A 15,227-nucleotide genomic window follows, 5' to 3' on the forward strand; every position below is an offset into this window, starting at 1 on the left:
TAACTACTTCATGACCTACAAATGTTGAAAGTCCAAAGAGATATACCACCTACCAAACGTACGAGAAGGCTTCCATACTTCCATTTTCAAGATGTCCAGTAGACTTTTGAGGTTATGGCATCGTTCAAGCTATTTGCAATCCCACTTGTCCCACTTGTATAGTATCCACATGTCACATAGCATCTTTCAACCTATTTGCAAGACCACTAGCTTGTATAGTATCTATATACCATGTCCATTTATTATTATTTTTTTTATTATTATTTTTTTTTAAGTTTTGAAAGCCTTGAAAAAAATATAGTTCACATGTATCGGTAGTTAATTACTTTATTTATTCAAATGTTTACGTGTATCGGTAGTTAATTGCTTTATTTATTCAAATGTTTTATATGATATTTTTTTGCAAGTTTTTAATGGGTGCTCTTAGTGGCTAAATTTCTTTGCAAACAATCTTTTATTCTAAAAACTTTGAACGAATTCCTACTTAACATGATTATTTTAGATTTTAAATTTATTTAAATCTGAAATTTAACATGCATAAGTAGTTTAAAACATTCCGAAATCGCTTCAAAACATATTTGTAAATCAATAGTCAAAAAAGTCATAGTATTATCCGGTCAAATGATAAAACATTATTTTGACTTGGGAAGAAGAAAAAATTCTGCTTACTGACAGGGACTCGACTTAAGTTGGTCGTTACAATATTACGCTGTGTATGCATTTATATATAATCTAAATTTAAATTAATGGTATTCTGAAACGAAGCAACACAGACGGAGGAGGATTTGTGCGATGGCATCACGGTTGTGCTTCTGCTTGATGATCACCGCCGCCCTAACTCGAGCTCAAAACACCACCGATCCAGCTGAAGGTACTGCTCTCTCTCTCTCTCTCTCTCTCTCTCTCTCTCTCTCTGTGTTTATGCTTTCATCCGTTGATTATCCACAGTTGTCATACCTCCCCCCCTCTCTCTGTGTGTGTGTGTGTTTTGAAGAGAGAGAACGTCGTCCTCTTCAGATTTCGATTTGAGTTTCATGTTCATTGATATTAAAAGAACTGACCAATAAGATGCTCTAACACATCCAGCTTTTATCAAAATCTGCGAATGAAAAATTGGTTATTTTTCGTATTATCTTTTTCGAACCATATGCAATATATAAAGGGAGTGGCTCGGATTCGACTTAACTTACTCAAATTGACCATTATTGAGCTCTTAAGCTGTACTTATTTGAATGAGCATGATTTTTATTTAAAGATTTAGAAACTATCCAAACTCTCAAATCCAATTCGGACGTAGCTTAAGGTCATCAAATTGAGATCGTATCAGCTCATATTAGAATGTGATTAAAATTTGATCAATTTAGATATAAATACATAAATATGAGTTACTATATTTTTTATTTGGTCGAGTAAAATGTGAATAAAATAGTTTTGACGAAATATGTGACATTTGTTAATACATACAACATTGTGATAACGTGGTATTATTATTTGCATTTAACAAATTAATTATTTTCAAAAACTTAAAAATGAAAATAAAATATTTGTAGACTAACCAAACCAGTCAGTCCATATTATTTTAACGTCGCAAACTTTTGTACCAATTCTAATGACCAAAACAAACAAATTGACTTGTGAAATGCGTCCCTACCACTCTATGTACCAATGGTAATGTCGCTAATACATTCTTGAATTCTTTGTATGATTTTTCATTCTAGATTAAAATGACCACACACAATATGCGTATGAAGTTCGTATAACTATTAGGGAGGAGGGAGTCGTTCCCTCCCAACCCACCGAACCCACTGTCACATCAATTTTTGTCTCTTCTTTTTCTTCATCTTTCCCAACCCACAACACACGGAAATCCTATCTTTTTGAACCCGCTCAACCCACTCAATTGAAAAAAATACAAAACAATTAAGGTATAAGTTTTAAAACACATGGTACAAGAGAAAATAAGAAAGAGAAAGTAGAGAGAGATGATGAAGTGGGTTAGTGAAACCAAGCCAACCCACTCGTTGAAGGAAGAGTGGTACCGCCGATAACTTTATTGCTAATTAAGATTTTATATTAGATTGTTTTGTATTTTTTTTAATTGAGTAGGTTGAGTGGGTTCAAAAAGATAGGGTTTCCGTGTGTTGTGGGTTCGGAAAGATGAAGAAAAATAAAAGAGAAAAAGTGATGTGGCAGTGGGTTCAGTGGGTTGTGAGGGAATGACTCCCTCCTCCCTTATAGATGTCTGAAGCTATATATAAAAATATCCCAAAAACTTCTTACATACATGACATTACCGCCCCCACCATTGTAAAAAAAGCTATATATATATATATATATATATATATATATATATATATATATATATATATATATATATATATATATATATATATATATATATAGTTTCAGGTTCATTTGAGACCATGCTAATTTTGTGAGACCGTGAGACCAAATCTAAAAATAATTTTAAAATGCAAAATAAAAGGAAAAATCCAAAAATTCTTTTTTTAATTCTTATTTTCGGAACTTTATTTAACTAAAAAAAATAAAAAAAAATTACATTTTTTTTAAAATACGTGAAATATTCTAATAGAATATTACACTGTACATTTCTAATATGATTTTTAGAATATTTAGAATATTCTACTAGATTTGCCAGATATGTAGAATATTCTAAATATTCTAATAAAATATATAAAAAATGTATTTTTTTTTGTATTTATTTTTTATTTATTTTGGTATTTTTTTATTTTTTTTGGAAAATATATATTCTGAAAATAATATTGGAAAAAAAAATTTCGAAAATTTTCAATTATTTTGCATTTTAAAAATGTTTTTGTTTTATTTACTAAATGAGTGGCTAGGATTGCGTCTCACGGTCTTACAAAATTAAGCCGTCTCATTTGAACCTAAACCTATATATATATATATATATATATATATATATATATATATATATATATATATATATATATATATATATATATATATATATATATATATATATATATATATATCAGAATAAGCTTTAAAATTGGGATTCTTGTAGAATTGGGGGCCCTAAGCCTTTGTTTAGGTTGCAAAGGGTAGAGTCTACTGTGGTGGGGTGAAGAGCATCAACAATATGATAATTATATTTGTGGAGGTTTTTGCTAAATAAACTTAAAATAAACTTTTTTATTTTATCTATACAATAAAATAACATTTTAAATTTAATATTTGATTGACCTTTGTATAAATTGTCTATTTATAATCGGTTAAAAACATGGATGACCCACCAAATTATTGAAATAACTGATGGCAAAAACTTGTTAATTAACAAGCCTTTTCGAAAAGCTTATGATCCGTTTTGATTGTAGAAAAAATTCAGAAAAATGGTGGAGTTTTTATTTTCAGTTTTCTATATAAAATTTAGAAAACACGTTTAGCTGAAGCTGATTGTATTTTTATTTTTCATTTTAGAAATTAGAAAAGATGTTTGAATGTTTATTTCATATATTTTTTATTTTTAAATATTTTGTTATTTCCAATAATACAATATTTAACATATTTGCACATAAAATTAAACAAAAAAATCATCTTTAATAAATGAAGGTTTTTTGTCACTTGTAACACTCTAATCAATTTGACAAATGTCATTTTGTGGTTATTTTCAATTAGTTTTTTTTTCCACATTTCATTTTATGAGTTTTTCTGTTTTATTAAATTTTACATAATATTTTAATATAATACTTATAATAAATGGATATCAATTTTATTAATGAACTTACCTTTTAATTTCACAATTCTCAAAACTAAAGCTTATTAGTTTTTTTATTTATTTAAATTAGTATTTGTTTAAATTTAAAAGATAAAAAAATTATTATAATAATTCAACATTTTTTTTATTTTCTTATAAATTTAGAGTTTTCAAATATTTTGAATTTTATATTTTACTTTTTTTTTCTTTAAATTTGTGCATATAATAAATGGTCTCACAACTAACAACTAGTTAATATATAAAGCAACAACTAACAACTAGTTAATATATAAAGCAACATCAAATTCAACATGAGAGTAAACATAAAAGGAATGATTTCCAATAAGGCAGTTGTCACTACGGTAAAGGCTTCAATCTTGTAAAGGCCTTTGACGACGTTGTATATACATTTCCCATAACATAGTAACAATTGAATCTTAAGTTGAAGAATTTAATCTCGACCACTCATATTCAAATACACTCAAACCTTGTTTGAGGTTTTAAGATTCCAATCACCATATGTATTGAATAAAATTTCGATTATGGTACTTTAACGTCACTAGTAACAATGATTATGATCTCGGTGATGAATGAAACTGAAGAAAATTGGTGATGCAGCGAGAGTTATAAATGCAATGTTCAGCGAATGGGGGATACCAGAAAGTTCAGCAACACAGATGGGATGGAACATAAGCGGAGAATTATGCAGCGGCGCCGCCCTGAACTCTACGGCCTTCAATTCCCGGGCTTACAATCCCGGCATCACATGCGACTGTAATTTCACCGATTCTACTTGCCATATCACTGGACTGTGAGTGTTCTTTCCCCTTCAGTTCTAGAAATCATCTTTTGGTCGTTTCAATTGTTACTCATTTGCATTCTATTTTATCTTCTAACAATCATTATCTCCCTGCAAATCATCAGAAGAGTTGGTGGACTTGATGTTGTGGGGCCAATCCCTGAAGGACTCTGGACTTTGACTTACCTAACCCATCTGTATGTTTGCAGCTATTTCTTCACTATAGAAAGTTAAAACCTAAAAATATACTTACATCCGTGTTATGGATATCTATGCTTGTAATGATCATGCTAAATAATCAAGTGTTTGCTACAGTAACTTGTCCAAGAACTGCTTGACAGGTCCCTTGTCACCTTCCATTGGCAATTTAACCCGTATGCAGATCATGTAAGCCATCCCTTTGTGCTACTTTAAGCTCAAATAATGATTTTGACCTCTATATCTTTAAGAATACTTCTGACAATTCAGATTTATAATGATGAATCTTAACTTTTTTTATAGGATTTTCCGCATTAATGCATTATCAGGGCAGGTTCCACGAGAGCTAGGACTACTTACTGACCTTGAATATCTGTATAGTTTGTTTTATACTTTCTTTGTCTTTCTTCTTCCTTCAAACAACAACTTTAGTTTAATTTTTTGTTGATTACATTTGTGTTTTCTATATTCTTTTATGTTGCAGCTCATTTGGCACAAACAATTTCACTGGTTCCCTGCCATCTGAACTTGGAAATTTGAGAAATTTACAGCAGCTGTAAGAACACTCATCTTCATTACTATCGTACCCACTATTACCTTTTGTTATGCATTGATTAAATCATCCAATATCATCTTTTTGTATCTATTTATTATGTTGTCTATTATCTTGGCCATGTATATATGCCCATGGCTCTCATGTATGTATTTTTTCCAAAGTTGAATGCAAATCTTATTATGGGAAAAAATCGATTACCTTCAGTTACATGGATAGTGCTGGAGTTGGTGGTCCTATACCTCCTACGTTTGCTAATTTACAGAACCTGGTGATAGTGTAAGAGCATTTAATTATCTTTAATGATGTTTCAATGTTGCATTTTATCCATCATATAAGAAATGTGACACTTTCTTTTTTATAACGAATTCACAGATGGGCTTCTGATAATCCATTCACTGGAAGAATACCAGACTTTATAGGGAATTGGTCTCAGTTACAAGCCTTGTAAGCAAGCATCCAAATTATTTACATGCTTTTCATTATGAACTTTTAAAATATAAGTTACATGCTTAATATTCTCATAGGTGGTTTGAGGGGAACTCTTTTGAAGGTTCAATACCACCTTCATTTTCTAGACTGACCTCTTTGCAGAGATTGTAAGCCTTTATTCTCCTAATAATTTATAATTATACATTGCAAGTTGTTATTTTGATCTTTTAATTTGCATACAATGAAATCAAACTGCTCGGGTTCTATAATGTTACAGGGGCATAAGTGGTTTATCTAATGGAACTCTGGATTTTATTAGTGGTTTGAGATCCCTGACTGAATTGTAAGCAAATACATTGATATTATATTTATTGTTTTATCAAGGATTTGAATACAAGTTATAACGTGATGTCATCTCTTGCAGAAAGTTGAGGAATAACAGAATTTCTGGCTCCATTCCAAATGACATAGGAGAACTTGCAAGCTTGACACAACTGTGAGTAATCTGGATTTTCATTGAAGTATTTGAATACATAGATTTACCTAATAAGTCAAGCATGGATATTAAGTATTAACTACTATTAAAGAAAAGCTCCCTAATGTTATTTTCTCAGGGATTTGAGTTTCAACAATTTGAGTGGGGAGATTCCAAGAGGATTATTCAGCTTGAGACGAATGTCTTTATTGTAATATCCATATTCTCCTTTTATGATAAATAATATTTTGCATGCAATTTGGTCAATAAATCTCAATGTTGACCAAATATACATGTCGTCATTCGCAGGTTTCTTGGAAACAATAGTTTAACCGGTACTCTTCCCGATGTAAAGAGCAGAACTCTCCGGACTATGTAAGTAGTTATAGGCTAGTTAACTAAGAGAAATTGTGTCTTTTAATAATGTCCATACAATTTTCTTCATGCAGTGATGTGTCACACAATGGATTATCTGGGACACTTCCTTCTTGGGTCGATGACTCAGACTTACAACTGTACGTGCTTCATTTTGGATATTGCTTCTAAATTCTCATTTGTACCTTGTATTTGAAATTTGTTCTCTATCAAAAATTAGCAAACATACATAAGTTTTCTAGAATAGCTTTTGGAGCTAATACCATATTTCCAAAGCGTGTGCAGTAACATAGTTGTGAATAACTTCCCTGTAGACAGTTTTGAAGGCAGGTAATTATATTGAAGCCTCAACCGCAACTTACTTCTCTATTTCTTTCTACACTAATTATCACAAAAATGACAAAAATGGGAGGGATGTATCACAAATGACTAACTTTTTATCACTTATCACAAAATGGCCCCTGATTTTGGAAAAGAAAAACATCACGAAATTGCATTTTCAGCCCACCACAATATTTCGCGGGTTTTTTTTTTCGCGGGGATAACATTTTTTACGTTGGGATATTCCTTTCCAATGTTTTTTCTTGGAAAAAAAGGACGATACAAAATGTTCACGCTATTGGCTAATATAAATATTTCTTTCAAATGTAAACAAAATTAAGTTCAACAAAATATGTGAAAAATTGATCTTTCCTAGGTCTCGAACCCACATGCTTCATTGAGAAGCCAAACATCTTAACCAATTTTGTTGCATATAATTTTTTTTTCATTTCAAGAAATACTTAAGCTGCCTAATTTCCAAGAAAATAAAGTTTCTCGAAAATGGCATTTTTTTGCAGAATAGAATAAAAATTTGCTAAATATGTTGTCAGAAAAAGTAATTTCTCTAATCGTCGAACTTCGATAGCAAAATAGGTGTAAAAAAGTAATTTCTCATATAAAGGAACCTTTTTATTCGAAATATGTGATTATTTTGTGATAAATTTTTAAAATGTTGTCATGTTGTGATACAAACATTCCCACTTTTGTGATGAACTCATTTATTTATCTGTTTATTTCTAATTATAGTGTAATGTTTTTTTTGCCCAAGAGGTTTGCCTTCAGGAGTGATTTGTCTCCAAAGAGATTTCTCTTGTAATCGTGGATCACCAATATGTAAGTAAAAAACATGAAGTTTCTCTTATATTATGGGTTAATTAACTGAAAAGGACAAAAATCCCTACAATTTAGATTTTTTTTCCTGTTTAACCAGCTAAAGAAAATGTTGTTTACATATTTTGGATTTTACCCAACATTCTTCATAAAACTCCCTATCTTTTGGGCTCATTATGATAAAGTCATGTCTTTTTGACAAAGGGTATTATCTTACTACAATCTCTTTGTCAGTGGGTCTTGTCTCGTCTTACAATAACTTGTGAGACAGAAAGAATAAATTAAGATTACTATACTATAATATCCTTTGCATAGAGAATAAGTTAAGATTACAGTACTATAATATCATGCATAAAGAATACAGTTTGATAATATTCTTTGTTAGACAGAAAATAGAGAAAATGCAGTAAGATAATAGTTTGTGTCATTGTTGTTAAAAATCATGGCTTTATCGTTAATGGTCCTTGAATATATAGAGAATTCTCTAAAGATTACCAAGTTAAATCAAAATTATATAAACGATTGCCGGTTTCTTGTTCTTTTCTATAAAAATAGAAATTAATGGCTTTATCGTTTGGAAAAAGTTTTCAACCAGCAATTGACGTGCCTTGGTTATTGCTTCATTAGCTGCTTCATTGCCCAAGCACAAAGATAGTCTTTTCTGAAGATTTCCCTTTTTCAGAAAAAACACCTTAACCGGGTATAAGGGCTTAAAGGTTTCTTGGAAACCATAAAATTTTGGATTCTATAAAAACCACTATAGTTTGAAAATTTTTTATTTAACCCGAAGAACTCTTTCTGTTCAATCACATTAGTAATTATTTTTACAAATTAACCACAAAAAATTTGAAACTTTTTATTAAAATAATGCAACCTTAACCGGGTATAATAACCGATATAAAAATGCACGATCGGTAAATCACTCATTCTTTCTTTCCGATATCTGATTTGCATTTGAGAGTGTTTTCCTAATTGAATGAATCCTCATCATTTTGAAATTATGTGCTCCACAACCCTAGATTTTGAATTGATACTTCATCAAATATTCAGTTTTTTGATATTTGATTATAGTTTTGAATGGACATTTCATTATATACTCAAATTTTATTTTAAATCTAGTTGTGTATTAAATTTGTTCATGCAAAATGTTACAATATTTTTCTGTAGGATTACATTTTGTATGTGTTATTAAAGGGATATTTAATGTTTTATTAATAATCAAATATCCTTTTAGGTGACATTAAACACCGTCAATTAATATATAAGCGGAAAAACTTCTTAGTTAAAGTTGTTTTTAAAAAAACAAATAGAAGTTTTGGTGGTCAAATTATTAAAAATATTTTTTGGGTGGTTAAACATATATATTTTTTTTCATGTGGTTAGACCAAAAAATTCCATACCATAGTGGCTGTTTCATATATATATATATATATATATATATATAAAAAAATCATAAGTCTCGTGGTTAAGTCAAGAAAAATATTCTTGAAAAAATTTCAAAGTACAGTAGTAGTGGTTTTCATGTAATATGGGGTTTATTAATTATAACACCTCAAATTTGGCACCTTTTCATGATTTTTTTTACAGATGGTAGCATTGGAATCAACTGTGGTGGTCCACGAGTTAGATCCTCTGGAGGAATAGTCCACGAGCAAGAAGATGCACTTCTTGGACCAGCAACATACTCTTTGACTACCGATAGGAGGTGGGGTGTCAGCAATGTGGGACTAAGCGAGTACCCCAGATACAGAAGTTTCACTAATCGCGAGTTCACAAACACTTCAGATTCACAACTCTTCCAAACAGCAAGACTCTCTGCTGGATCTTTAAGATATTACGGTTTAGGCCTTGAAAATGGTAACTACACTGTAAACCTCCGCTTCGCAGAACTTGAGATACAAGATGGTCTCACTTGGAGAAGTCTTGGAAGACGCGTATTTGACATTTATATCCAGGTCTGTGTTAAAATACACTTTCATAATTACAATATTGGTCCCTGTGGTATATTGTTTTACACTTTTACTGGCTTGTTGTTCCAAGGAAGACTAACACCCCGTTCCCGAGTTCAACTTAACGAGAGAAAATAAAGGAAATGGATGGAAGTGAGAGGAAATGGAATAATCACTTTCCCTCCTAACTTTCCTTCCGATTTGGACGGATTTGGAGAGAAAGAACAAAATGTTTAACTTCCTTTCACTTTTCTCTGACTCGGGAACACGAAAGACAAATTTATTTTCCTTTCCTTTCTCTTCTTTTCTCTCCTACTTTCTTTTCTCTTCTTTTCTTTTTCTTTGCTAAAACTGGGGATCAAGGTAACTATTAGTTGAAATTGGACTGAACCAACTATTTCAACCAACCCATTTCTGTAACTTACATTTTGGTCCCCGAGTATAGCCGATATCTGCAATTTTAGTCCCAAAAAATTTTCTCTTGCAATTTTAATCCTTGTTTTAGGTATTCACATTGTTATTGTTTTGGTTCCTGTACCAGGTAACATGATAACTATATTTGTGAGACCAAATTTGCAGAAATCAATTATACTCATTGGCTAAAAGTAGTCATTTTACATGTAACATGGACTAAAATGTTACAAAAACCTCAAATAAAGACCAAAGTTGCAATAGAAAATTTACTGGGACCAAAATATAAAAAATCAACCAACCAAAAACATACTTTCCTCAAATTAGAGTAAATTACATTTTTGGTCTCTGAGTATAACCGACTCTATACCCTAATTTCTGTAAGTTAGTATCTGAAATTTTGTGTTTCTTTAGGGAAGTCGGGTGTTTGAAGATTTTGATATAAAAAGGGAAGCAGGGGGAGCTTCATTTAGTCCTGTTTCAAGGGAAGTAACAGTCCAGGTGTCAAATAACTATCTTGAGATAAATTTCTTGTGGTCTGGAAAAGGGACTTGGGGTGTACCTATTGATGGAACTTTTGGACCTCTTATCTCAGCAATCACTGCCACCCCAAGTAAATATTCTTTCATCAAATTGTTTTTTTTTTCTCTTCATTTTCATGACAAAATGACAAGACCGACCTTTACTTATTTATTTTTTCTACAGATTTCATCATCCCTAGTGTGAGCAACAATAAGAATGCTGGTTTGATTGTGGGGATTTTGGTTCCAATTTCAGTTGTGAGCTTTTTGATATTATTAGCCCTGTATATTCTTCGTCAGCGCAGGAAAAGGAGGGATACATCTGGAAATCATGATGAAGGTGGTTTTTCTGGATCTTTCTTTATGACAGAGGAAAAATGTATTCCATTTGGATTTTTTTTTTACACTTGCTTATTTGCAGAGTTTCTGGGAATTGACCCCAAGCCATGTACTTTTGGTTATGGAGAATTGAGAGATGCAACAGATGATTTTAGTCCTGCAAATAAACTTGGCGAGGGTGGTTTTGGACCTGTTTACAAGGTAGTTTTTACTTCTTTTTTTGTTTTTTTTATCAAGAATCCATTTTTTCTACTTAGGTAGCATTTGGTATGCAGACTTCAAAGTAGGAATGGAGTGGAACATTACGGCGGAATGAAAAAAAAAATCATGTTTTGTTGTGAAGAAAGAATGGAATGGAGCATTTCTCTGTGAATGTGATTCCTTCTCTTGGGCTGATTCCCATTCCATGGGGAAGAGTGCTTTTTTTTTTTCATTCCTTTAGGTAGTGGAATGATATATACTATAAATTTAAATTACTTTTATTCATATAATCTTCAATAATTATTGATCTTTTTAAAATTTTCGAACCTACAATTAAATATATTTTATCGTATTATAAAATAAATAAAACTATTTTAATTATAATTTTCATGTTATATAGTTCTTTTCATTTTGTAATTTTCTTTAAATCATATATAATTATTAACTAGTATAACATATATTTTGAATGGAATGAAATATGTTTATATGCAGTTTACATAACGATTTATCTTTATCTTTATTTAATGAAAATTTATTTTTATAAAATAACTTTTCTTTATTTATCATTTTTACATTATTTCTTTTCTATTTAATAATAACAAACAAAATGTTTGAATGATTCATTCCATCATACCAAACAGACCCTTAAAGTCGAACTGAATCTCTTTGATGACAAACACAAACAGGGAAAACTTGCTGATGGGAGAGTAATAGCCGTTAAACAACTATCCATAGCCTCCCAACACGGTAAGCGTCAATTTGTGGCAGAGATTGCTACAGTATCTGCTGTCCAACACCGTAACCTTGTAAAATTATATGGATGCTGCATCGATGGAGAAAAACGACTCCTTGTCTACGAGTATCATGAAAACAACAGTCTTGACCAAGCATTATTCGGTGAGAAATTACATATTTTGACATGATCAAAGTACAATGTTATAATGTTACGTTTCGGTTCTGTGATGCAGGAAGCAAAAGATTATCGCTTAAATGGTCCACCCGTTTTGATATATGCTTGGGAATAGCAAGGGGTCTCGCGTATCTCCATGAGGAATCACGGATACGGATTATACATCGAGATGTGAAATCTAGCAATGTTTTACTTGATTCTGAATTGACCCCAAAAATATCGGATTTCGGTCTGGCGAAACTTTATGATGACAAGAAAACACACATGAGTACTCGTGTTGCTGGCACAGTGTAAGATTGCTTTGTCGACATTTGAACTTGTTCTCATTTAAGTCTTTACTGATTCACTGTGTAGTGGGTATCTTGCACCAGAGTATGCACTGTGGGGACACCTTACGGAGAAGGCTGATGTGTTTGGGTTTGGAGTTGTGGCTCTAGAGATTATCAGTGGGAGGCCCAATTCTGATTCAAGTTTGGAAGATGAGAAAAAATATCTTCTTAATTGGGTATGTTTTATCTTCTTCTTTTTCTTGTTGTTGTTCTTCTTCTTCATAAATGAATTTATACACTCGATCTACTCTTACCAAGCCAAAAGAAGGAATTACATAATAAACAACTAGTTAACGAGAAAATTGCATAGAAAGGTAATCTAACTTTGGTAATAATTGTTTTAAAGTATGGAACTTCTTTTGATAAACTTTAAAAAAGTAATATCTATGTATCGAACTTCTAAAATTTTCTCAATTAAGGTAACCAACTTTTATGTATCATGTATGTATATATGTATGCATGTGTACATGTGCGTGTGTGTTTTTGTCTCTGTCCCTATCTGCGTCTGTCCTGTTGCAGAATAAGAAAATTGAAGATGTTGAAAATTGATGACCGACCGATGATGCAAAATTTATAATCTTTACTGGCCTTTGTATAAACTTAGGCATGGAAGTTACATGAAGCTAATCGTGAAGTAGAGTTGGTGCATGAAGAATTGTCTGAATTTGATGAGACCGAAGTGAAAAGGATGATCAGAGTTGCCCTTTTATCCACTCAAACCTCAACACAACGACCATCAATGTCGCGTGTCGTGGCAATGCTTTCAGGAGACATAGAAGTAACCGGTGTCATTACTCGACCCAAATACCTGACTAATTTCGAGTTTGACGATTCTACGACATTTATGAGTGCTAGTCCAATTACAATAGTTTCACCACATGATTCTTCCCTACCGATGCTTCACAATATCATGGGAGAAGGTATGTGACTTCATCACTTGAATGACCTTCATGATCTATTTGTAAAGTCACTCGATTTTGACTAATTTACTTTATTTATTTGGAAGATGGTTGAACGCAAATGTAATTGTTATAATTGTTGATGGTATAAATGACTTACATATAAAACCTTTTATCGTGATATGTAAAAAAATATTGTTTTGACAATAACTTTCTACGAAAAGGGTTTTATGTTGGCACACTTAAGTCAGCCCATTGTTTCACCCCAAAGCATCATATGAGATCTATATTATGTGCATAGTGGCTCGTTAGCCGGATTACATAAGGAAATATAGCTCCCTGTTATGATTGTTGAGACTCAAAACCTTGATCATTTCTGAAGCTTTCGGAATGAATTGCTAATTTATTCACCAGAGGAAAAATGCCTATTTATAGGCTAATTACAGAGGATATCCTAGCTGTACAATCAATGTTAATTCCCATAAATCAGGGATTTTACTTATAATTCAAGATTTTACAATAACTAAGATTATTCTCTAATTAATACACATAAATCTACACTCCCCCTCAAGTTGGGTTATGTATGTCAAACATTTCCAGCTTGCATATTAGTTTATCAAAGACAGTCCTTGGAAGGGCCTTGGTGAGAATATCAACTATTTGAAGTCTTGATGGAGTATAAATGGTTTAAATTGTGGCATTTTCAATCTTCTCAATGATGAAATGTTGATCTTATCTCAACATGTGTTGTCTTGTCATGATGGACATGATTCTTAGCAATGTTAATTGTAGCTTGATTATCACAAAACATTTTTATAGAACCTCTTGTAAAGAGTCCTAATTCCACCGGTAGCCTTTTTAGCTAGATTCCTTCACAAATACCTAAAGCCCAGGCTCTTGACTATGATTCTGCTGTACTTCTAGAGACCACAGATTGTTTCTTGCTTCTCCATGTCACTAGATTACCCCAAACATAAGAGCAGTATCCTGAAGTACTCCTTCCATGAGCTGCACCTCCTGCCCAATATGCATCAGTATAAATGTTAATCTCTTTGGTGCCATTCTTCTTGAATAGTAGACCTTTTCTTCGATTCATCTTGAGGTATCTAAAAATTCTGGTTGCCAATTGGATTCATCTTGACAATATTTTATAGGATACAAAGTTGCCAATTGGATGTTCTGTACATTAATGAACCCCTTTTCGCAAAGCAATATGTATATCTAAATCATCATTTTGACGAACATTATCATGTTTAGAATTACCTGATTGCCTAGTTCAGATTCATAGTAGTCCTTAAGATAGGTTGTGTGCTCTATGTCTTTGCCTGGTTGCTTCCTTCGTGTATACACAAGAATTGCATGTGTAACCCTTTTGATGCGATGAATACCCAATAAAGATACACTTAATAGATTTGGGATCTAACTTGCTACAACTCTGAGTGTGATTGTGTACAAATGCAATGCAGCCAAAGACTTTAGGATCAAGAACACTAATGAATTTTGTATGAGGAAATAACTTTAGGACAGTTTGTGTAGCATCCAAATCCTCCTTGAGGTACTTAAATTCTTGAAGTTTTGCATTTTGGAGGAGGCTCGCGACCTGAGCCATAGTGGCCACGACATGAGAATGCCCATTGACCATTTGACCCGTATCCTCGAACCTCACGATGTGAGGCATAAGGTCTCACGACGTAAGCCATCGCAGATGACCCGAAACCCTAATTTTCAAGTATTTAATGGAATGAGAGGTCTAGGATCGCCCATCCTCATCCTCTCTTACTCTCTAGCCCCCTGAAAACCCTAACTTTGACCTCCTTGAGACTTTGGGCCATTGTTGGTGATTTTGAAGAGCTTACTTGGAGATTTTGGTTCTTTGAAGTGAAAGAAGGCTCTTGTAGTGCTTCATTTTGGCAATCTAGCTTCTATCTCTTGGATTTGCTGAGCT

At 32.1% G+C, this 15,227-nt stretch overlaps 1 protein-coding gene and 1 pseudogene across 3 annotated transcripts; one reads left to right on the forward strand and one right to left on the reverse strand.

The window, feature by feature from the left end:
- Nucleotides 1-519: 519 nt before the first annotated feature.
- Nucleotides 520-13,457, forward strand: LOC145124157 (putative LRR receptor-like serine/threonine-protein kinase At1g56130). 3 transcript variants are annotated; one of them, XR_013715516.1, is made up of 24 exons: nt 520-871; nt 4,358-4,550; nt 4,664-4,735; nt 4,854-4,925; nt 5,040-5,111; nt 5,221-5,292; nt 5,497-5,568; nt 5,665-5,736; nt 5,817-5,888; nt 5,999-6,064; nt 6,146-6,217; nt 6,336-6,407; nt 6,506-6,571; nt 6,646-6,711; nt 6,857-6,901; nt 7,662-7,726; nt 9,311-9,678; nt 10,498-10,696; nt 10,789-10,944; nt 11,026-11,144; nt 11,831-12,041; nt 12,113-12,344; nt 12,426-12,559; nt 12,988-13,119. XR_013715516.1 is itself a non-coding variant. In XM_079059395.1 (24 exons), exons 1-24 carry the CDS (start codon nt 793-795, stop codon nt 12,930-12,932), a joined length of 2,694 nt encoding a protein of 897 aa, XP_078915521.1. In that variant the 5' UTR covers nt 522-792; the 3' UTR covers nt 12,933-13,007. The 3 variants fall into 3 exon arrangements, 2 of the variants coding, with proteins under 2 accessions (XP_078915521.1, XP_078915520.1); XM_079059395.1 differs by having other exon boundaries at nt 522-871; nt 12,409-12,559; nt 12,903-13,007; XM_079059394.1 differs by having other exon boundaries at nt 528-871; nt 12,409-12,559; nt 12,988-13,457.
- Nucleotides 8,263-8,376, reverse strand: LOC145127912 (U4 spliceosomal RNA; annotated as a pseudogene).
- Nucleotides 13,458-15,227: the final 1,770 nt, after the last annotated feature.

Source organism: Lactuca virosa, chromosome 7, assembly GCF_052849685.1.
Source record: "Lactuca virosa cultivar CGN04683 chromosome 7, Lactuca_virosa_CGN04683_v6, whole genome shotgun sequence".
Taxonomy (NCBI): Eukaryota; Viridiplantae; Streptophyta; class Magnoliopsida; order Asterales; family Asteraceae; genus Lactuca; species Lactuca virosa.

Bases quoted from the DNA above. Each gene is read 5' to 3' on its own strand.
- LOC145124157 (XM_079059394.1), top strand. From the start codon at position 793: ATGGCATCACGGTTGTGCTTCTGCTTGATGATCACCGCCGCCCTAACT. The intron at 6,065-6,145 runs GTAAGCAAATAC...CATCTCTTGCAG, and splicing joins TTGAGATCCCTGACTGAATT to AAAGTTGAGGAATAACAGAA. The intron at 6,902-7,661 runs GTAATTATATTG...TTTTTGCCCAAG, and splicing joins GTAGACAGTTTTGAAGGCAG to AGGTTTGCCTTCAGGAGTGA.